Source organism: Varanus komodoensis, unplaced genomic scaffold (genome assembly GCF_004798865.1).
Source record: "Varanus komodoensis strain SLA01 unplaced genomic scaffold, ASM479886v1 scaffold4, whole genome shotgun sequence".
NCBI classification, from domain to species: Eukaryota; Metazoa; Chordata; class Lepidosauria; order Squamata; family Varanidae; genus Varanus; species Varanus komodoensis.
The window spans coordinates 14,642,821-14,666,430 of NW_025335941.1; the positions used below are offsets into that span (position 1 = coordinate 14,642,821).

Below are 23,610 nucleotides of genomic sequence, written 5' to 3' on the forward strand. Positions count from 1 at the left end.
GGCATGCCTCGTTCTTTACCGCAGGATCCGGCCGCACCAGAACTAAGGCACTTAGAAATAAGAGCAAATATACGCTATCCCCCAACGTGTCTCATCACGTGCGTCTGTTTTACGTCCATTTCTGCTTGTCCGGCTCGTCTCCTCCCACAAGCAACACAAACTACGATTCCCAGAGAGCTGTGGCTTCGCGCGCTGTGCGCCGAGACACTACGCATGCGCTCCTATTATTGGGCGGGGGAGGAGAGGACCCTGTTTGACCTACAGGAGGAGAAGATGGCGGCCGCTCTGGGGTTGTCCCAGAAGGTGAGTGATAAAGCTGTAGCAGGGGCTCTGCCAGAAGCCTTTTTTGTGTGGTTCTTCGGTTTGGTTTCTGAGGCGAGGGATACTTTTCTCGCGGCTGTGAGACTTTAGAGGAAAGGCAGAAACATCAAAACGATGCGGCACTGGAGGACTTCTAGGGTGTGTGGGGCTGGTGTATGTATGCTCTAAAAGCAGGGCTTCCACGGATAGCTTTCCACGGAAAGAAACCTCAGAGCAAGGCGATCTCCCTTTCTGGATGCCGATCCTTTGCAACTGTCCTGGTCTTGGAAAATAGGAAAATGCTTTGTGCCGGCCGACTCAACCCAGGGAGACACCCAGCTCAGGATTGTCTCTGCCAGGGGCTCTTCAAGCCTTGTTTTCTGGCCCTTCCAGGAGTTGCCATGGATTGAACCCAGGAGCTTCTGCATGCACAGTAGGTGCTCTGTCACTGAGCTGTGGTTTCTTGCTCCTTCATCGTTTTGCTCTATGGGTTTTGACCCCAGTCCTTGCTTCTGGTAGTCGCATGTAGGGGAACACTTTCTACAAAAAGATGGGAGTAATATGAGAAACACTGAGGTGTTAAAGAGGCGATGGAAAGGGGTATTGTGTGTGGCAGAGGTATATATGTAACTAAGGGGCGGCATAGAAATGTTATAATAATAATAATATGTATATAAGTTTCTTGGACTTTGAATACTTGTTTAGGAATACTTGTCTCAGGGAGAAGGACTTGATTTTTTGCACACAATTCTTCATCCATTTGGAATCTTATCCTATTAATGTCAAAAGAAATTGGTAATTACAGATAATTTTGGAACACATTTGCTATTTATCTTCCGATCATTGAAAATGTTTGATTTACTTTATTTAAATTAAATAACTTTTCTTGCAGGTGCGCCACTTCAGTACCTCCCTAGTACGACCAGTATCAAAATTAGTGCAAGTAAGTTTGATTGATGTCTTCCAAATTGTGCTGACAAACTGCACCAAAGCTTTTAAGACTGTATTCCTGTTTTTGCTTATCTAGTACTAAGTCTCATTCAACTGTGGTACTTAATTTTGAGTAGATCTGTAGGTGAGCACACTGTCAGTAAATTTAAATTGAATAATGACAGCATTGGCTCAGTTAACCTTACCTTAAAGTACATCTTACTGTAATGTCAATTGTGTTGAAATATACCAAATTTGATATATATATTTCAGTAATTTACAGAGCTCAGATTCATGTCTACTCATTGGTACTTTCTGTAGACAACTGTATTCGGTCAGGATTATTCAGTAGGTAAATGTGCATAGGACTGCATTTATGGGGCTACAGAAAGTACACATTTTAAAGTTCATTGCATACTACTAACCGTGCCTGATTGTGTGATTACTATGTAGTTGTTTGTTTATTTTCTATATTATCCCATAGCTGATGCTTGGGTAGGAACTCCAGGAACTAAACAACTAATTGCATGCATCCAAATAGGATTTGGGCTTGTTTTTCCCAGCATGTCACATAACAAACCATTTTTGAGACTGAAATGTGTGTGCTGTTCAGAATTCAAGCATTCCACTGTGCATGCCCAAGCCCTTGGGTAGACCTAAAATCTCTCTTTAACTTTGTTCATTATAATGATTCACATAAGAGTGTGTTGAAAGCCTGATCCAAAGACTTTGCTTAAACACACAGTTTTTGGAACAGGCTGCATGTACTACATTAGCACAATAGTACAAAAATGACCTTGTGCTTCTTTACAATAATGATATTGTGTATAGGTGCTACCTGTGCCACTTAAACTGACTGGGCAGTCGTCATGTCCATATGTAGAGCTAATCAGCATGTTGCAAATCTTACCTTAATAAAAGAAGCATGAAGATAGCAATCTGTACTGCTTGACCAGGCACAAAAGAAAACATGCCATTCATGTGTATGCTGCACTTGCTGTGTAGTGAGGTTAGTGAATACTACATGCTTCCACATTAATTTAAACACAAGAAGGCCAAAAGTAGGCCACACTTTATTAGTTGGACTACATTCTTGTTGGTTGCTTGACTGGGTAGATCTAGAGCATGATCCTGCAGGTTCCTCTTATAAGGAACTTTGGCTATTGGGCAATATAGAAATTTACCTGTATAATGTTATTTATATTCTCTACTTTCCAGTAGCCAAAGCTCTGTGGGTTGTTCACAACTGCAGATAAAATACTATGATGTTGTTATGTGCCATCAAGTTGTCTTTGACTTACAGTGACCCTATGAATGAAAACCCTCTAAAATATCCTGTCCCTGATAGCGCCATTCAGTTCTTCCAAGTTCAAGGCTATGGATAGAGTGAATTCATCTCATATTCGGTCTTCCTTTCTTCTTCTGCCTTTGACTTTCCCTTGCATTATTGGCTTCTCCAGTGAGTTTCGCCTTCTCATGATGACATCCTCAGCTTTGTCATTTTTGTTTCCATGGAAAGCTTCAGCTTGATTTGCTGTATGACCCAGTGGTTCATCTTTCTGTTCATCCAGAGTATTTGCAAAGCTCTCTTCCAGTATCATGTTTCATCTCATTAATTTTCTTCCTCTGAGCTTTCTTCACTGTTCAGATGTTATGCCCAAACATAGAGATTGGAAATAGAGTAATGTGGCTTTGGTCTCTGGGTGAAACATCCTTACACTAGACAGTCTTTCCTAGTTCCTTCATTGCTGTCTTTCCAAGATTCAATCTTCTTCAGATTTCTTGGCTGCAGTCAAAATGAACTTCCCTCTGTCTCTGTAGCCTTCAGCATCATCCTCCAACACTGACGCGCACACACACCAGGAATATCCTGTGACATTTTGTTAGGGTCTCACTTAATAAATCTATCTCATTGACTTGAGTAAGCTACCCAAGATCTCTTTTCCCTTGTACATGTACTTGGAAAATTTCAGTTTTGTGTCCCCTTCACCCCATAGCCCCCAATTCAAGTGTACGGACTGGAAGGTCGATATGCTACTGCACTCTATTCTGCTGCTTCTAAGCAGAAGAAGTTGGACCAGACAGAGAAAGAGTTGGCTCGTGTGATGGTAATAATGCTTTATATAACAATAATACTTAGGTTTAATATCTATATCCACTGAACGTGTTGATATTCATGAGTAATATTTGGGGAACATCCTTTATGGTTGGCACAAAATAGATTCTAATTCCTATGGTTTATTATATGTCAAGAAAAGATGGGGTTAAATCTGTTCTATAGAAAATGATGTGTGCTCTTTATCAGGATATTTGTTCAGGTAGAAATTTGATTGATGAATTTGTATAAAAGCCACCTATTAGCATAATGGTCCCTGGGTGGCCAAAATCCCTGCTGTGATGGAAGAAAAAGGAGCCAAAGGATAAATGTAAGAAAAATTGAGTTTAGTCTTTTACATTGGAAAACTGGCTTCTTGTTAAAGGATTAAGAAATGCTCTTCTGTATACCTGACAGAAGTGTGGGTTTCAGTAAATAACCCAAGGAGGTCTGCTGGTTCTCTCCCTTTTAGTTGAAGCCAGAACAAGTTGTTTTAGTGTTACTGCACCCTTCTGATTACCCTATACTATAGAAGAATAAGAAGCATCTAACAGTAGAGAAAATATTTTTGGCTTTGGTAAACCTAAATGGATTTTTTAAAATCCATTTTCACACATGTACTGAAACCTTTGTAATCTATTGATACATTCATATATAATGGGTTTTAAATAAACCTTAAAATAACTTTTAGAGTGGAATTTTCTCCCAGAATCAAGTTAATTATTCTGACTTGGGCTTTATTCCTTAACACACTTACCAAGGAATAATTGTATTGAAAAATGGGGGATTTGCTTCTAAGGAAACAGACATAAAAGCACTGTTAATGTTCTAGCTATTTTATCAATTGTAGTTTTGAACTTAATATCCTTAAACTTTTGCCATTGTTACAATTTTGTTAAAAGCACATGTTAAATATATTTTGACAGATCAAATTATATCACAGTTAGTGAATTGACTAGAAGCAGATTTGATTTTGATAGAGAGTCTTCCGTTGCAATTCCAGGCACTTGTGAAGGACCCTAAATTATCTGGCATCATCATGAATCCTCACATAAAGGGTGCAGTAAAGCGAAAGGCTATGAATGATGCTGTTCTTAAAGAGAAACTGTCTCCTATCACTATCAATTTTGTCAGTAAGTAGTACTCTTATCCATAAACACAAGAAAATGTATCTGAGGCCACAGTCACCATGCTCTGAAAAATAGAAGGCACTTTTCTATAATTTGTCACATAGTTTCATTGCAAGTATGATTTGTACTAACTGTTACTCAATCTTTTGTTTTTCAAGATGTGCTTGCTGAAAACGGTCGTTTGCGTAATACTCCAGGTGTAATTTCTGCATTTGGTAAAATTATGAGTGCATACCGTGGAGAAGTGTTATGTTCTGTAACTACTGCTCAGGTAAGCTAATAAGATATAAGCTGTTAGAATCTCATTATCTGTTCTGTGATAGTCTTAGCCTGTAGTCACTATTGTACACTGAAAAAGCAGAAGAATATAACAATATTAACATTACTTAATATTAAGTAAAATAAGTTAAATGGGTTATTAAATTAGTGAGCTGTTGTGTCATAATGAAGTCTTGTTGGCCCATTCAGTCTAGTATTCTTAAATTAATTTCTAGAAATAGCTTACAAACATATTTCTGTGTACTTTGCCTACCCTCATAATTTATTCCAGTAGTTCAACCAATCCCAGTCTTTCACTTTGCTAGTAGCATTGGGAATCCTTAAATATTCTTTATCTGCAACATAGTAACTGGAAAAATAAGTGTAATTCCTCAAAATATATCCTTTATCTGATTATTGTTTTGGTCTAGGTTCCTGTTTCTTAGTGCATACATACTTATCATTATTTTGTTCATTTTACCTTTGTTTTTAACTTGGAAGATGCCACAGATTAAAATTCAGTAGCCTTCTGCTTACTAAAATGTGAATTTCTGTTAATGCAGTTAAATCAGCAAAATGATATTAACTCAGCTATGAACAGAAAACAAAATCTTTTCTGAAGCAGACAAATATCACAACTTCATCCTAGTTGTGCACTGTATTTGGGAACTGAACATTTATTTCTGTTATTCTATTTCTTGTTGAGTCCTGAAATCATTCTATTTTTGTTTGCATATTTTAGCCCTTAGATGAAGCCATTCTTACTGAGTTGAAAACAGTATTGAATAGCTTTCTAGCTAAAGGAGAAGTCCTGAAACTGGAAGTGAAGGTATGGGCAAAAGTGTGAATATTTTGTAAAGCCGAAGCATTTTTCAATAAATTGAAGAAAAAGTGAGGATAATGACTACTTCAAAGATCAGTCAACACCAGAATTTCTTTATGTATCCTAAAGGCCTCTCCAAGTCTAAACAGTAAAATTAACAGTAACATCCTAAATGTAGCCAATACAAATTGGTCTGTTCCATTGTCTAGCCTCTTAAGCTATGAGGACGCAGTAACCATGCAAGATAGAAGTGTCATAGATAGGGTTCTCATGATATAACAACCCACTTGGGGCAGCCAGCCATTTAAAAAAAAAAATCCCCATGCTTTTGTGAGTGGTCAAGAGTGTACCTTCATCTGTCCCAGTATGTACAGTCTTCCCTGGTCATGTCCTTTTATGCTTCTGCTGTTAACAGAAGTACCAAAGTAGGATAGGTAACATACACTTGTATATGAGAAGTGTCAGTTCAGCAGGTAAACAAGAGGGTTTCATTCCTAAGGGGATGATACTGCTTCTCTTAGCATGGATGCACTTTGTTTCCCTTCCCCAATCCTACATTTTACTGCTTCTGAATTGCACTGTTGGTCACTCTTACTGGTCTTACTATTATTTCCCCGGGCCTTCACTGTGTGTAGATTAGTCTAGATGAAGCCTCATCTTGTCAGTTGCCCTGTGCATTGCCAACTCCATTTTGGCACTGCGGTTGACAGTGGCAGGAGTGCACATATTGGATTGCAAGTATGTACACTTGCAAAAATACGGGGAAACCATTTAAAAACTGCAAATACTTGCATACTCTTGAAGCACTGTAAAATAAAGGTGGGAAATGAAAAGGGGTGGTGATTGGAGCCAGGAGGGGCCTGAGCCTTGGAGACAAGATAAGATCTCTTACAAAGATAGGTGGGATTCTGGCTAAAGTCAGCTGAAGTACTTGAGAGGGAAAGAGGAGGACAAGCCATGTGCACCCTCCGGACAGTATGTCACACATTCTGTGGGTTGCTCAGCAAACAACTGATCCACTGTACCTCATGTAAAGAGTTGCTTAGAATGACCTGTGAACCTGTCTATGGTGAAGAACATCTCACATTTATATATAGCTTTAAATTAACAGATGGAAGAGTGGATGAAGAGACAGGAATTCTGGCTGCTGCTCCATTCAGCATCCTGATTTTACCATTACTTTGATAAGATTTTTTTTTAAATTATTTCTTTCAGGGCCTAAAACAATACATAGACCTCTTAGGTAAATATTAAACATGATATCAGCTGCAATCTTGTCCTAGCATGGTTAAGTAACTTTGCTACAAGGATTTTATTTTGTACAGAATAAATCTCCATGGCACAAAATACATCTAAGGGCAAAATTCTATGCATGTTTAGAGTCCAGACAGAAATAGGTCCTACAACTATTCCAAACTGGGACTTCTGCAGCCTCTTTATCAGTGTGCTTAGGAGTGCACCTGATTGTATTGGTTAGTCAAAATATAAATGCAAACATCCAAGTTTAATGAGCCTTTCTGTTATAACATAGTCCATTTTTCCTATTTAATAAGAAACATTGCCTATTTTTTCTAGACTGATGCATCAATCTTGGGAGGAATGATTGTTGGCATTGGAGAGAAATACGTTGACATGTCTACTAAAACAAAGATTCAGAAACTGAGCAAGATCATGAAAGAAACTGTCTAGTGTTTGTCTAGATACATGTCTTTTTCATTAAATCCCATTAAACTCTATTCTGGAAACAATAAAATGGTTTTCCTTAACTATATGGTGGTGTTGGTGTCACTTGGATATTTGGCTTTGGTACTCAGAAGTAGATCTATTTCAACTCTTCTTGCCCATTTTAAAAGACACACCCCAATGTGTGTCTTTTAAACTACTGTTCAACTACTGTTCAACCAACACCCCCCCATCCCCCTGTTTCTTTGCTTATTTTCCTCTCAGTACCTGTCTTTACATATTTTCCAAATGGACTTTCGCTTGTAAGAATTGAATTCCTTTTACCTTTACATTTTCATCCATAATACATGCACATATAACTAATGGTAGTAATCTAGCTTGTTGAAGAATCTGAGATCCCCAAAGCTGCAGTTCGAAGTTTCCATTTTTTTAAAAAAAGACAACTGAATACATACATGGTACATAGCTAGAATGCCATATCCAACCTAAATGAAAAGGCTTTGGTAATGGAGGATAGTAGAGCAGATAGTAATGGAGTAGATAGTAGAACATGGAAGGTGGAGAACATTTATCTCTACATGTCACACAAAAACTTGTACTTTCTAAAGAGGTATAAATATGCCTGTGGGCAAGAGGAATAGATCTGGTCTGCAGTAGATCTGTACCCTATTCTTACATGACAGCAGCAGGTTCTTGGAAAACAAAGCCCACACATAGCTGCCACCATAGGTGTGAGAAAAAGCCCACATCTGTGTAGATGCAACTGGTTTTTCTCTAGCAGAGATAATTTGTTGTTTTTAACGGTGTATGCTGCTGTCTTCTCTCAACATTGGGATTAACCTTGAATATATAAACACAGGAATGGTCAGCGTAGTTATAGCTATTGAGTAAAATTATGACAGCCAAAGAAGGTTAGAACAATGACATTTAATATTTTTCCACCACTAAAGGATTGGTACCTTTTTTCTCTACCACAACAATGTGTTATTTTCATATACATTATATTTCATAAAATGTACTGATATGGAAAAAGGAAAGCATGGGTTTAGTTCTATTTACATACTTTAATTCAAACATTTCTGTAACAACATTGAAAAATAGAAACTTAAAAGTATTTTAATTGTGTTTTCAACCAGTCAGTGGTAAACTTGCATGCCTGTTAAGTTAAACTTCCTCTAAAACTTGGTCAATTGAAAGATTTTTAACTAAAGTGTGTTTCTCTGTTCAAAAAAATACATAAGTATGTCATTTCTGATACAAAATTCTACACTATCTTCAATAAATAAACAATAAAGCGATTCTTAAAAGTATGAAATGTAAACTTTTCATCCCGCCAACATACAAGCTCTTTAAAAAATAATACAGTGGTCTCCTTGAAAATAACAGAACACATACACTTTCAAGCACAGTTTACACTTATCACCAGACCTTATCTACTTATCAAGTATAAAGCTATCCTAATTTCCTAATGGAAATCATAAAGATTTGCTGTGCTAGAGAACACCATCTCCACAGGAAACATGGAAACTGATACCAAAACAACATGCAAAGAACAGCAAAGCCAACACACCTCACAAGAACATTGACATGCTAACAAACCAGTCAATTCCTCCCATTCTGAAAATCATTACAAAAATACCCATTTATGCATGATTGTTGGGTAACAAACTAAGGACCGAAAACAAAGAATGAATGTCCTTGGTAGTGAGATGAGCATACTCCCAAAGTTCTACCATTAATGTGCCTAGTTCAGCAAAAGTCTTAACATACTTCTCTCATTCAAATGACTTCAAAGCACTTTGCTGAATCGAGGCTTCTCCTATGTGAATGAATCTTGACACTACCAACATAGCAACACATTCTTTTGAGCAGGATCACTTGCTTTGAAAAATCTCGGCACACCTAATGTTGAAACAGACAAATTTGTGATGAACCACAGTTGCAGTTAACACCCTCAATGAGCTACAGTATGCTGCCACCCTGATTTCAAAACCATGGTGTCAAATTCATTTTATTTAGGCACAGTACTATTTAATAAGGCAGTCCCTTCCGACAGCCTTTTCAGCCTTATCTTATTGGAGCATAAATTAGCTTTCCTGAACCAAAGCAGCTGGGGTGTGTGTGTCTTGTCACTGCTGTTTCCACAATTTAGCAACTGCTCAGTATTCATGTCTCAGTGGTACAGTACAACCCACAGCAGGACTCTGTGCAAGCTTTGCTAATTTGATCAGTCATTTACTACCGAACTGAAATGCAACTGCAAGAAGCACTAATGTGTGGAGAGATAGTGTTGCACTGAATGTTAGTCTGGTTAGAGTAGACTCACTGAAGGGTTGGGGCCTAAGTTTGACTAACACTGAATATGGCCCACATTTATTAATTTGGGTGAAAGATACCCCAATACAAATGGGAAGCAACAGGTATCAGGTCCCATTTCAAGTTCTGCCCACTAAAAAGAGCCCTGGGCCAGTAATTCAGTACTTAATCCACAAAATGTATTTGCTTATTTCTGACAAATACATGGAACAAGCAATCTTCAGCTCCTGAAAGCATTCCAGGTTATAGGCATGTGTCATTTACACTTCAAACTGGAATATTCTTTTGTTTTTTCTCTTTCCTTTTTGAAAACAGATTCAAATATCACAAACTTCCTCAAAGAAATCCAAATATCTTACATGGCAAGAATGCATTCATGTTATAGGTATTTTCTATATAAATATATTCACATTATGTTTACACACCACTCTGTGGGGCAATAGGCACAACATTTCTAGGGGAAATTTACAGGAAAATCTGCAAAGACATGTCAAGACCACCCTTTCTTGTTGACATGGCATGCTGCAGTAAGCAGAAAAGTGCAGTGTTTTACCTTCCTTGTCAGAGGATCATTTACAACTTGGTTATTTTAGAAATCCTGAAAACTACAACAGAAGTTCCACAGAAAATAAAACCAAGAAATCAAAAACAAGACAAAATATGACATTTTCCTCACAAACTTGGAATTCCATTTCCTGCCAGGATTATCCAGACACAAGGAGTTGTGTGGGTCTAATAATCCCTCTTCATACCTGGCGACAAGTATTAGTTTCCTATAAAAGATCTGAAGATCCCACCAGACAGATTTTGCAGAAACCTATTGCAGTCATCTCAGTAGGGGAAGCATCTCCATTTTAAGGTTCATCAAATAACTGCAGATCCAGTCGGACAACTATCTCTCCTGTTGGGACTTCATGTAGGAGAAGACACTTTGTAACTGGTCCCTTTGAACCCTGATCTTTCTTAATGTCAGCTACACGGATTTCTGTTCGGCCCAAGAAGTCTGAAACACAGCATACACACCATGATTTAGAAATGACAAATTTCCCTTGCAAAGAGCCATCTATGTGGACAAGGCTGTAATGAAGAGACACAGCATGAACAGTCAGATCAAACTAAAAATGGAAGCAGAAAATCTTCTCATACATTTAGCACTTCTATAGCCTATATATTGAACTTGATTTTTTATTTTATTACATTAGAGATGGTGTCCCCTAGCACAGCACTTCTGTATTTCCAATGCTGTGACAGTAATCCAGCTCTTCAGGAAGAGAGGGACTACCCCAAAAATGTATAGAAGGCAACAATCTATGTTCCTCTTATACAGCATCGATGGCTGCTTCAGAAGATCCCTGGCATTCAGGAGTGCTTCAGCAGGTTCTAAGTAGGAAAAAAGAAACTGACAGGTCCAAGTGCATGAACGGTCCTTTGTGTCTTCACTTACATGTCCAAACAACGCAGAGATCAAAGGCTGTCATAAGAACACAGTCTTACAGACAGTATGCTTAGTGGGCTCACCCAAACCAAAAAACCAGCTATTGTACTCACACACACAGGGGCACACACAAATACCAAGATAAAAAAAGAAGGTGCTACTTACCATCTGGAGAGAACTGATCCCTCTCAAACACCGTTATGCAGAGTACATCCTGTTCTAAATCTTTGATAAAGAACTGGCAGTTAGAATTCCACTTGGGATTGAGTGTGTCCTGTATTGTCTTAGTAATATGACACTGAGAGCCCATTGTAACTTCACAGTATGGGTTACTTTTTCCTAAAAGGAGAATGCAAATAGATTCATAGCTATGATTATATATTGGCATGTACAGATTCAGTAACCTGCCACTGTAGTTTCCAGAAAAGACTCAGAAGGGCCTGGTTTTTTTTTTACCTTTTAACAAGGTCATGTTACCTGGCAACCTGAGTATATGACTACTCCAAAATCAAATCTGTGGTCAAACAATATTAACCACTATGTTAGATATGAAAACTTATTAATTCCAACAGTATAAATTGTTGGCCAAGAAACAGGGCTGAATCCAAATGCATTTTGTAATCTTTTTCAAGGCTGACAAGTTTGAGGAGCTATTTCTTTGCCCACTCTGTATGTGTGCATGATCTATAAAGATTATTATTATCAGTGAAAGTCACTAACATTAGTGCAAAATAATCAGGTGCTACCAATCTATGTAAGAGTAATCACATGCCCTTTTATAAAATACACATTTTCTCCCAGTTTTGTTTTTTTACATTAAGCAGATTAAAGTATCCACAAGAGGTTCCCTTCTTTTTGTTGTGTTACAGGTTAAACAGCAAAATTACATTCTTACCATGAGATCTGCAAGGCTTCAGTTCAATCCCTTCAACAATGTTCACCATTAACCTTCCAATGCCTGTTGCCCTTTGGGATCGGACTGTGGCAAGAACAGGCAAGATTCATTAAAACACTCTTCTGATATTTTGGGGAAAACTTATAAATACTGTACCCCCACTGCAGTACCTAGGTAGGCCTTTTCTCTTTTCTTCTTCTCTGTTTCTATGTAAAGTTCAGAAGCAGCTTTGATTTTCTGAACCCAAGCCGTCCTTGAGGGGGAAAAAAAGACAACAAAGCTACAAATCATTACATGTATGCAGATTATCAAAGCAGAATGCACACAGGATAAGATGAAGACTGAGATGAAGGAATTAATTTGCTTGTGTTTGGTCTTGCACTCAGAGCCAAACTGGATGTGAGATGAGGGATTTTTGAATGGGAGCACTGCCATTGTTGTTGTTGTTTTTTAAGTCTTAATAGCTACCATGGGCTTCCCAATTCAGATCAGGATGTGGTGTTGGAAGAGGAAAGGTTTAACCCTTCTCTCTCCACTGTTTTCCCTATTAAAATGGAGGCCTGACCCAAAACTCTTAATTTGTTCCTTAGGCAGAAATATACTGATAGCTATATAGATCCTGTGCAGATAAATGCACGAAAGTGTGAAAGAAACTTCTGACCACATCAAATACTGTAGGAATCCCATTATGAAACAAAGTGTGTGTTGTGTAGGCATACAACAGTGTTTATATATTCCAGATATGCTTGGTGCTAATATTTTACCTTTCATTTATACTTTCTGCACGAAGTGTGTAGACTCGATCAATGTGAGAGATGTGGAAGATAGGCTCATCTCCAGAAGGATCCGTGGGTAGTTTTACAAGAACTTCATTTAGAAAAATGGGCTGCAGAAATATTAGGCAAGATTAGCTTAGGCAAACTCAGAAGCAACAGTTGCTTCTGTTAGCAAGCATGCTTTACCTTAGGTATTAGTTCCCTATTTTCTGCAGTTTGTTAGAATTAAGTCAAAATATGTAACACTCCAGTATGCATCTGCTCCATTTACATGATGACAGGCAATATAGAGCACTGGGCTGCTAACCCACTAAGCCAAATGGTTTACAAGCTGCTGTAGCAAGATGTCAAAAGTAAAGGGAAAGAATGATCAGGACAACTTGATACATAACTAAGACAAAACTATCACCAGCTGGGAGAAAGACCTCAGCATTGTGCTAGGCCATGGCAATTTATCTTTGGGAATAGGCAGGTGGTTGTTGTTGTTGTTGTTACTATTATTAATCCATGCAAAAAGGAAAAGAGCATGATGTGCATTAAGATTTTCTAAAGAAGGAATTAAAAAAAAAACACTAAACTGGCAAATGATGTAGCAGGTCTAGTGGAGTTAAAAACAGTTAATAAAAAAGAATAACAAAAAAGATGTATGTTACTGGCAAGGTGGCAGTACTCTTGATGGTGTCTAACATTCAAATTATTGGAGCAGCATCCTCTCCATAGGGAAAGTGTCCTCTAAAGTACACCACAACATTGTATTATCATTATTATTTATTATATTTCTATACTGTCCCTAGCCAAAACCCTCTGCGTGGTTCACAATATTTAAGTCACCCATCCAGACTTCAACCCGGTGTGACTGCTTAACTTCCAAGAGCAGGCAGGATCAGACACTTCAGGCTATATGGAGGTTATAGTAATTGGCCTAAGCCTTTGTTGAGTCATGAACTGTCAGGTAAGGCACCCATTAGCAAATGGCTAAAAGTTCCACTCGGGCAGAAGACACTGACTGACATGGTTTGTCTGACACAATGACTGCATCCACACATAATGACAAACCATGCTGGACACTGCTCAGGTATGGCTTGTCATTATGTGTGAATTCAGCGTCCATGGTAAAGTAGGGCATATTTACCATGATCCCCACAAAAAATCAATGATTTGTTGTAAGGTTTCCATGCTTCACCATGGCTTCTCATTATGTGTGAATCCAGTTACAATGTTTTTCCATTGTTTCTGCCATCAAATTTGGCAGCAAGAGCAGCTACGGCAGCAGTTGACACTCCAGCCTCCAGTAAAATCCAAGCACGTTCAGCAGTCACAGAATGCCAGCAGAAGGCTGGATGGAAAGGAAGACATCAGAAGAGCAGTGGGGAAGGGAAATGGAACAGAACAAAGATGGGTAGAAGGTAGATATGGATATGCCAATATATCTGTGGGTGAGTTTCATTAGATCAGCAAAGTTTTTTAGACTCCCAGTTGTTTCGCAATGGCAGGAACAAAATTACTACCATGCCCAAAATTATTCTCCTAAAGTGAAAACATAGGAGTAATCAGACGTAATTTTTCTGTGTGTGGAAGGATTATGAGGGCTCTGGTACCCAAAATAAATTCCTGGGCTCAGAATTCTGTAATACTAAGTGTATGTCTTTTTAGCAGGGTCCACTCGAAGGATCCTGCAATTCTAGTGGAAAAAAATAGAAACCAGATGCCTGATGTCTCATGAAAGAGGGCATTGCTGGCTGGGTGTGCACCTATCCAAGCAAGAGCATGGCACACTGAACAGTGTTGTTTCAAGTTCTGCTTATTATATATTATTGCCTACTGATATGGTTCTCTTTCTATGTAAATCCTTTTAATGGCATTCATAAAGTTTGCTGGTACAGAAACAGGATAAATATTCCACCACACTATCCTCATGGGAATATGGTTTTCCCAAAGGGCAATCGAAACACATCAACAAAACACATCATCAAGTATACAAAAAAGAAGAATTTTTCTGTCACCTATGGCGAGTTAACAAAATCCTGGTTTCTGAGTACAGCTTTTCAGATACAAGTAGCTAATGGACCTCCATGCCTGAACCTTGATAACAAATGCACATATTCGTGGATTTCTAATCTGGGCCTTGATGCAGATAAAACTTTCACTTGAACCAATCCATATGCATTTGGGTCTGTGGGTGGAAGCTCTATAGTTAAAAATATAGGTAGCCGTGTTTTTTCCTTTCAGAAATATTGGAGTGCTGTATTATGTTTCAGCTTCCTTCCCATTCACTGGATGAATCATAGATAATAGCAGTCTGTCCATTTATTTTTTGCCCTCTCGATATGGAAAAATTGTGTCCATTACACAGCAAAAAACTGAAGTTTGTTTGTAATTCAAGTGTATACTCAATAGCCAGTTACACAATACAGTATACATGTTTTCAAACACCTATTTTGTTGCATTCTTATTTCACAATTTCAAATGTATACTTATAATAATCTTAGGTACATGAATTTTTTCAGATTTATTTTTACTCCAAATCTGAGTTTTACTGAGCATTCTGATAACTCCTTGTTTCTCACTGGCCCTATTTTGACCTGCAATTCTGTCAGCACTTACAGATAAGTTCATCATCACCACCACCACCATCAACATCAGCAAGATGTTGCAGTGTGGATCACTTATATTCAGGATTCCAAGCATTCCATTTTTTTTCTCCATTTCAGTTTCCTCCAAGCTCCATTTTGGAGTTTTCTGGAGGTGGAGTAGACATACTTGTGCCTAACACAAGATGCATTTAAATCTTGGATTTTTCTATTGATGTTTATGAGCAGCTCTCCCTTTCATCTGAGACATTTTAAAATCAATGCTTGGTGTAAACCAGCAAATAATCTATCCAGACAATAAGATGGCTCTGCTTATCCCTTCTATCACTTTGTGTTTCTTTCTCCCTCCTCCTTGTTCAGCCACTCAATTCCACTTTCTTTCTACCTGGTTATGATCTTCCTCAGGCATTCCATTCCATTATGCATCCCACCCAGTTGTCAATTATTTTTCCTCTCAGCCTGTCAACATTTTATACCACTGAGTTAACATTAGGATGTTTTTAGGCTTCTCCCATACGTTAGGGCAGCCTTCCCCAGTCTGATGGCCTTCAGAGGTATTTGGACTGCAACTCCCAGAATCCCCAACCAGCAAGGCCACTCGCTGGGAATTCTGTGTGTTGCAGGCCAAACATGTCTGGAAGGTACAAGGTTGGGGAATGCTGCCTTATCTTTTGTGCCCTTGTAAATCTTGGAATAACCACAAGCCTGCTGAAACTTCCCTATTGTGCATTGGTGGTGCAATTCTCTGCAGGAACAAAGACAAACCTAAATTAGTTTTAAAGAGAATGATCACTGGAAGGATCCTACTGCACGTGCACAGCAAAACAGCTTCCTCTGAGTTTACTACAAATTATGGAATACATGCTGCTTTCCTATGTAATAGAGACAGTCATATAGTACATGACCTGAATGAAAGCACAGTGAATGCCAACACACTTTAATCTGAAACAAGCCTTTGTTTTTGAATCAAAATATTTGCATTTCTCTTTAAAAGGGATACTTACGGTTTTGTACATTTTATACTGCAGATTAGATTTAGGGCTGAAGACCTTGTCTGTGCCAGATGAGCCAAGAGGTTTTATGATCTGTGTCAGCAGGAGGAAGTCATTGAACAGAAAGCCATACAATTCCTTGTTGCTCTTGGCTTTGTAGAGTTTCCCACTGTGCAGGAATTTGCGTGGTCCCAAGCAGTTTGTAACAGAATTAAAAACAAGTTGCTGAGGGGGAACAAAACATACCACCAGCAGTGAAATGTATGAAAATATACAAGTTATGATACTGTTGTATGCTGCTGAAATTCTGACAGTAGCTTCAGTTTGTTGTAGTCTTGCCAGTGAAATGTTAGCCTGAATGCCTGTTTGTTTTTTCTTCCTAATACTCCACATTAGTGTAGGAAGCAGGGTTCCTAAAAACTGGTGGTGTGGATTTAAAATGCAATGAACAAGTTTTGCTTCCACTTGACCACTTTCCTGCTTGTGCCCCACTGACCACTTTTGCACATCACATTAAACAATACATTAGTGCAATATGCACAAGAGAGAATGAGTTGCACGTGAGTCTTGGCTTGGTGCCTGGTGCCCTACTCCTTCATGGCTGCATGAAGGAGGCAGAATGCTTTTGTTTATGCTTTTCCTTAAGCTTTACTTGTCATCTAAACCAGAAACATGGGAACTATTAGCTACAGTTGGCCATCTTGGGAAATCATCGTTGAAGTTAGCCAGTTTTAAGTTAACCATGTTAACCACAATTTGTCACTATAGACAACACAATAAACTGCAGTCATGGGAAGAGGAGAGCAAAAACTTCTGAATTTGTCTGCCTGGCCAAACAGGAAGCAGGGGAGGGACTGCACAAGACTTTGGGTCACTGGGTCACATTCCCACTTGCACATGTCTTGCTAAACTATGAATAACATATTGTATATGTATTTTTATTGTCCTGTGAGAGATTGTTGTGAACCACCCTGAGAGCTTCAGCTATTGAGCAGTATAGAAATACAATACAATAATTACATGTGAATATTGCCACTGTGTTGAATATTATTCTGAGAGCTTCTTGGGATAGAAATTTGTCTTGTTATATTTGCAGACCAAAATGTTGCATTTTGAAGTGCCAAAATACAATGTAATGTTGATGGCATTCAGTTAGCTAACAATTAAATAAGAAAGAGCATTGGGTGGCCCTTTTACTACAATAATCTCATATGGCTCCTTTTATAGAATGACTAGTTTATAATTCCCATGAATTTCTCAATTATGTTGGAACGATACAGAATATGATTCCTCTTTATATACTTTACAAACAGCACCTGTTAGTGTTTTCTGAGCTATGGAGAAAAATGAGTTTTTTCAATAACTTTATGTAGAAAATAATATATGATTCTCCTGGTGGAGAAGGGAAGTTATAGGCAGAGGAAAAACTGTGGACTCAATTTAATCACGGGAGAATAAAAAAACACTTGGCTGATGCAAAAGGGTCAAGAACAAAGCAGGGCAGTGGGAGTAGGTGAAGAAAATCAGCAATAGTAGAAAATATACTATTACCACCATATTACAATGAAGAGCACAACATAACCAGTAAGACTTAGCAGTTAAGCTAGTGAGGTTTATCAGCATTGTTTCATAAGCCATCTTTTTGGGAAAATTAGTAAACACAATCTGATTAGACATGTTTCAACTTTACCTCTGATAGTCCTTCACACTGAACATGAGCCTGGATCCATTCTAGTCTGTCTGAGTTCTCCTTCTCACGCACACCTTCATTAACTTGTGAGCACAGTTCTTCTGCTTTCTCCAAAGCATGTTTCAAGTGGCTGTGATCAGGGTGATTTTCAGGAGTATTTTCTAATATCTACAGGAAAGTAAACTGATTCAGTTACAGCATGAAACATCTATTCTTTTTATTAACTCAACAAAGCAATAGGAAAGTACATAAAATTTCTTTTATGTAATGCAACAAAATTACAAATTAAAAGTTATTACATAACTCCTGTTCTAAAGCAATAAAAATAAAAACATTATTGTCTCTTGATTGCCAGAATGCTATAAAGATGACCTCTCTCCAAAGCAATCTCATCATTGTCTTCCTGGTGTTATTCTATTATAATCTAACAATTTCATTATTTATATGATCCCAAGAGCTTACATAACCATTCATTTAAAGTACAGTGGAGTGGATCAGTCCTCACTTGAGTTCTTGCCCCATGTAGCAGGATGAGTTCTACTTCTCTAATAAATCTTCATGCTACTGATAATGAATAGGAATGACTTGTAATAAGAAGTCTTTTACTGAATGCCCTTTTCTTAGGAGTCTTATACAATGTCTCAGTGTACCAAAGACAACACTGGCTGGGATGATGGGCATCATAGTCCAATACATTTGGAGGGCCACCGTTTCACAGCCTCTGCTCTAGAGTAACTGTAAAGGTAAAGGTAAAGCTTTCCCCATGACATTAAAGTCCAGTAATGTCTGACTCTAGGGGGCGGTGCTCATCTCCAATTCCTAGCTGAGAGAGCCAGCGTTTGTCCAAAGACAGTCTCCGTGGTCATGTGGCCGGCATGACCGAACACCGAGGTGCACAGAACGCTGTTACCTTCCCACCGAAATGGTACCTTTTTATCTACTTGCATTTTGTATGCTTTCAAACTGCAAGGTTGACAGGAACTGGGACAAATCAACGAGAGCTCACCCCATTGTGCGGATTCGAACTGTCGACCTTTTGATCAACCAGCCCAACAGCTCACCAGTGTAAACCACTATGCCACTCACAGTCCCTATGAGTAACTGTAACTGTACTTTACACCAAATGAGTTAACAGATGAAAGAAAGATGAATTCCAATAAATGAGAAAAATTTATGCAGCCAGAGTGGGTCGATAATTTATTTATGCTGATATTTGTATTCTATTTATGTAAGCCATCCTACGGCATATAAATATCCTAAATAAATAATATTTAAACTCTGGCTTCTTCATTATAGCAGCTCAGCCATCATATTGCCATCTGTTAGACAAAAGGACTTACGTTTTTAATTATCAGAGGGTATCGTGTTACACGTTGCATAGGCTTTAGTAGAAAGCTTGACAATGGCATCCCTTTACAGCGAGGATCCATAGCTAACCTCTGAAATATTTAGAGAACAAAAAGGTATTGGTAGCTTCTTTATAGGTTAAACACAAGTGTTTTTTTTTTAAGCCAAAACTGAACCATGGAGTTTCCACTCAGCTAAAAGTGGCTTCCTTGCAATGGAGAGGACGTGCTAGAAAGCACTTTCAGTGGCTACTCCCCAGCTTCACAATGCCTCACTTCCAGAACTGACAAAGGCTGGGTATCTTAAATGCCATGAAAGGGCTTTTGTGGAGAGAACTAAGCACACAGTTCTTTAATTCAATTTCATTATTTGATGTTAGGGTTTTTATTACACTGGTTTCCATAGCTAGCACAATTGGGTTAGCTTAAAAATAAGGGTTGGTTCACAATAAACTGCTGTCTGCTGGATCTCTGATCCTTGAACAACCTTTAAGCATGCGCCCTAAAAGAACAAACATTGTTGAGTCTTTGACTACATGTGTCACTTTAGTTCACACTAGGTACAGTGTGCACAGCACTCATGATTTAATATGATCAGTTTCCTAAACTGCTGTATCTGGTTATATGTCTATGCAGGTATTCAAATAACAATTATTTTCCTAAAAAATGTAATATGAAAATAAGTGAGCTAAGCTTGCATGTTTGATACATACATGTTCCTGACTGATCCCTGAAATGCACAGCTCATGAAATAACATTTCTGTCTCATGTGCCAAGACATGCCCATGTTAACCCATGCTCTTTCCCAAAATATACTCCAGGAGGCACAAGGACAAAGTTAAAGCCAATTCATGGAAGCAAGAACAGAAACAACATGGGGAGTATCATTCCATCAGTGGAAGGAAAGGGGGCAATTCTCCAGTGCATCCTCAAAATCTGGTTGGTGGACTATCTGGAGGAGATCTGAATGTTGGGTGAGGGATCTGCATCAGAAAGGAGGACAAAGTTCCATTTCACAAGTGCAAATCTAATTTGTTGATGTTGAATTTGGCCAGTGGATTCCATTTTCAGTTTTGGATAAATGGTTTCCCGCATGGGCACAGTGCCCACATGAAGAATTTTCATGCAGGACATAACAGAACCTGGCTCTCCCCCAGTGAATGTCTACAGGCATATCTGCAGTTACTGCACCAGGCTGTTCTGGGGAGCTGACAGCTAGCTTTCTCTGACCAAGTAGGGAAGGGGAGAGCCAGGAGAATACAGGAAACTGACAGAGCACCATTCTTCCCACTGCAGCTCACAGCACGATGTGTGCACTGTGGGGAGGGGAAGGGATGCCACTGGAACATCCTACTGTGCACAGGAACTGAACTGTGTGGGAAAGTATCATACCTCTAATATTTATTCTCATATTTCCCATGGTTCGTCTTTTGTGTTCTCATTCACTACCGATCTTACTGCCTACTTTTAGCAAAAGTCCAGAATTTCTCAGTATATTTACAATTCAAAGAACCTTATTCCCCATGCTACCCCCTGGGCCTTCTGTGCTTTCTAGAAGCATCTGGTTGGCTGTGACTGAAGGGCTTGTTCACTAGACAGGGATTTCTTAACATTTATTTTCTTAAAACAGCAGTTTTCCATGCTGAATCACAAAATGTACTTGAAATGTCCCTGATTTTCACAATTGGTTTGCTGTACTATCAAAAAACAACCCCCAGCCCTGCCAAAAAAAAAAAAAAAAAAGACTGAAAACAAGTCAAAGATTTTTCTCCGGGTGCACAAAGCTATTTGGCATATCCCCAAACTATGACTTTCATTAGGGGTGGGGAATATTTTTCAGCCCAAGGGCCAAATTCTATTTTGCAGAACCTCTCACATAGGCAGGGATGAAGGCCAACATATTAAAAATACCAGCACATTTGAGCTTAAAGTTATTATTGCCAATAACTAAGCCCTAGGAGAAACATTTCCATCTTTCAAAGTGGAGAAAAAATGAAGCATTAAACATATGATGTCCTAAAACTCATTAATCAGTGGTAGAGAGAGTGGGATGGGCCTGGGAGAAGGGCCCAGGGCCTTGTGGGGAAAGGCATCAAGGCTAAGTACTGGGACTCCTGGACGACTGGATTTGGCCTTAGATCTGAGCTTCCCCATCTATGACCCACTGTATGCACATGGGAACATGATGAAATCCTGGCCCTGACTGGTACCAGTAGGCTGCAGTGTACTGGCTATCACTACTACTTTCTGTCAGTGTTGAGTAATGCTGTTATTAGAAAAAGATGAAGAGAAAATCATTATAATGTGAAGGTGCTTTGGTGACATCTCATTTGGCATTATTTGCTTTCTCATGTTTAAATTCAAAGCCACTAAATGAGTCTCTGAGAAGAAAATAATAAGCAACACTGATGTTCTCTTACTTTAACAAATTCCTTGAATTCAGGGACTTCATCTGTTTTCTGCTGGATGAGGGCTGCCCCATTAAGCTGACAGCTACAGAAGCGAATGTAAGGCTGCATGTGTGGAAGCTGGGCGGTGAGGATATCTCCTATCATTTTGACTGGCATCCTCTCGCCTGACATTTTCTTACGAACCCGCAGTGCTCTAAATACAAAGCAAAAGGAAGAAAAATGGTAGTGATGCTCTGGTGAGAATTTGGCTCAGTAATGTTTCTTTTATGGTTCCAAAAAAGAGCAATAAAAATTTGAGTTGCATCTGGGTAGGGTCTCTACTTGGAAGACTCTCTAATCCATCAGATCAAGCATTTAATGTGTGCATTTACATAGAGAGGAGCTGTGGAAATGTCCAGGCCAGCAGATCAGATACAGTCAGCAAGGATTCTCCATTGAGCCCACATTTTTTTCCAGAGGCCCTGCCCCTTTACCCCAGGTAGTTGTGTATCTCCAAACAGCTGACATCTCTTATCTTCAAACAGCAGCTGACAAGGGATAAGAGATTTTTCTTTCTCTTCCCTCACTCCTGCAGTTAGGCATCTTAAAAGCTTCCATTGATGCAGGGAAGTTTGTTTGCTAATTGCTATTTCGGTAGGGAAGGACCAATATTTCCCTCCACAAACTCTATGACCCTCTTCCAAATCACTTCACCCCTCCCCACTACACATACATGCACATATACACACTGGAATTGGGTTTATGTAACACTTCTGTTCATGACAAAGGAGATTTATTTTACAAGACTAATGGTCATGTGTGAAACATTTAGGGGGTTCACACCTCTCTTGAATGGTGTAAGATCTCTCAACCTTCCCTTCATACACACTGCAATCAGTCTTTTCAGAAAAGCCCCCATTGGGCCTAATGACACAAAGCCTAATTGCTGTGCAGGAGGGGGAAGTGTTTACATAGGAGTGTGTATGCATGTGTTATGTGTATGTGGATAAGATCTGGGAAATCATACTAGGTTGAATTTTTTTTTTAGGTTGAAATTTTTTATTTAAATAAAATATTAGGGGCCAGGTACCAGCAATGGATGGCCCCACCTTCTTTAGGATGTGGCTCTGCTATCACTGTCATGTGGCATTCAACTCACTTGGCCCAGTATCAATTTGGCCCTTGGCTGAAAAGATTTCCTCACTCTTGCTATGCAGAATTGCTCAATCATAGTCTATTTTGAAATAGTTTTCTGGAAACCCTCATCACTTCAGTATCTCTATCTCAACAAAAAGGAAATGCTGAAGAAAAAGAAAAAACTGAGAGACAGGACTCGCAAGAGTTGTAGTGTATAGTGCTTCACTGTAAAATGAATAGTTAATTTACTTTTAAGTTAAATTAAATGTGTTGAAATCTTGCTTATATGACGACACTATTTCTATTTTCTATAGAAGAATATGTACTTTGCAACAAATGGTAAATAGTATTTCTTCAATTACATGTTTCTTTCATATGCATCATCTTTTGTGCAAACATGTCTTCAGCATGAAAGACAAAATAGACTTAAACACAAATCATCATTTTTAATTCCCGTAGTATTTTAATCTTCCTTGGGAAAGGAAAGGAGAAAAACCCATTATTTCATTACTGATATGTATTAAAAAGACAACTTACTTCAGTAGTTTAATATTGCACATAATCAATTCCTTCCAGTTTACAAAAATCATAGCAACCTCTTTTTCTGTCAAAAGCTCAGAATCTATGAGTGGTTTCTGGAAGATCTGCAAATTCAAAAGAATAAAATACATAACAAGCCTCTTCACTAAACTTAATTTGCATCCTCAGCTAAAAACCCCATTCCCTGATCCTTTGACAGGTGTAACATAACTAAAGGCAAGTATTTTTAAATATCATTGGAAAGAATTAAGTATTTGCTTTACTGTCCCTATTCAGATGGTTG

General features: G+C 38.6%; 2 protein-coding genes across 7 annotated transcripts in view; one reads left to right on the forward strand and one right to left on the reverse strand.

The window, feature by feature from the left end:
• The first annotated feature begins 209 nt into the window (after positions 1 to 209).
• ATP5PO (ATP synthase peripheral stalk subunit OSCP) lies at positions 210 to 7,305 on the forward strand. Of its 3 annotated transcripts, none has more exons than XM_044442139.1 (7): positions 210 to 303; positions 1,193 to 1,243; positions 3,228 to 3,338; positions 4,329 to 4,458; positions 4,614 to 4,726; positions 5,456 to 5,542; positions 7,112 to 7,305. In XM_044442139.1, the coding sequence occupies exons 1-7, from the start codon at positions 214 to 216 to the stop codon at positions 7,223 to 7,225; spliced, it is 696 nt and encodes a 231-aa protein (XP_044298074.1). In that variant the 5' UTR covers positions 210 to 213; the 3' UTR covers positions 7,226 to 7,305. The 3 variants fall into 3 exon arrangements, with proteins under 3 accessions (XP_044298074.1, XP_044298071.1, XP_044298073.1); XM_044442136.1 differs by lacking the exon at positions 210 to 303 and adding an exon at positions 421 to 459; XM_044442138.1 differs by lacking the exon at positions 210 to 303 and adding an exon at positions 2,062 to 2,239 and having other exon boundaries at positions 1,221 to 1,243.
• An 821-nt stretch (positions 7,306 to 8,126) lies between these two features.
• ITSN1 (intersectin 1) overlaps positions 8,127 to 23,610 on the reverse strand; it is a 103,392-nt gene continuing 87,908 nt past the window's right edge. For 3 of the 4 annotated variants that reach the window (XM_044442130.1, XM_044442131.1, XM_044442129.1), the window contains 10 exons: positions 23,325 to 23,431; positions 21,681 to 21,864; positions 19,255 to 19,353; positions 17,915 to 18,082; positions 16,237 to 16,449; positions 12,630 to 12,751; positions 12,036 to 12,118; positions 11,866 to 11,949; positions 11,136 to 11,309; positions 8,127 to 10,538 (listed from right to left, as the gene is read on the reverse strand). In XM_044442130.1, coding sequence (XP_044298065.1) covers positions 10,390 to 10,538; positions 11,136 to 11,309; positions 11,866 to 11,949; positions 12,036 to 12,118; positions 12,630 to 12,751; positions 16,237 to 16,449; positions 17,915 to 18,082; positions 19,255 to 19,353; positions 21,681 to 21,864; positions 23,325 to 23,431 — 1,383 coding nt within the window. In that variant the 3' untranslated portion in view covers positions 8,127 to 10,389. Of the gene's footprint in view, positions 10,539 to 11,135; positions 11,310 to 11,865; positions 11,950 to 12,035; positions 12,119 to 12,629; positions 12,752 to 16,236; positions 16,450 to 17,914; positions 18,083 to 19,254; positions 19,354 to 21,680; positions 21,865 to 23,324; positions 23,432 to 23,610 lie in introns of those variants that run through there. The other variant, XM_044442132.1, reaches the window with a different exon arrangement.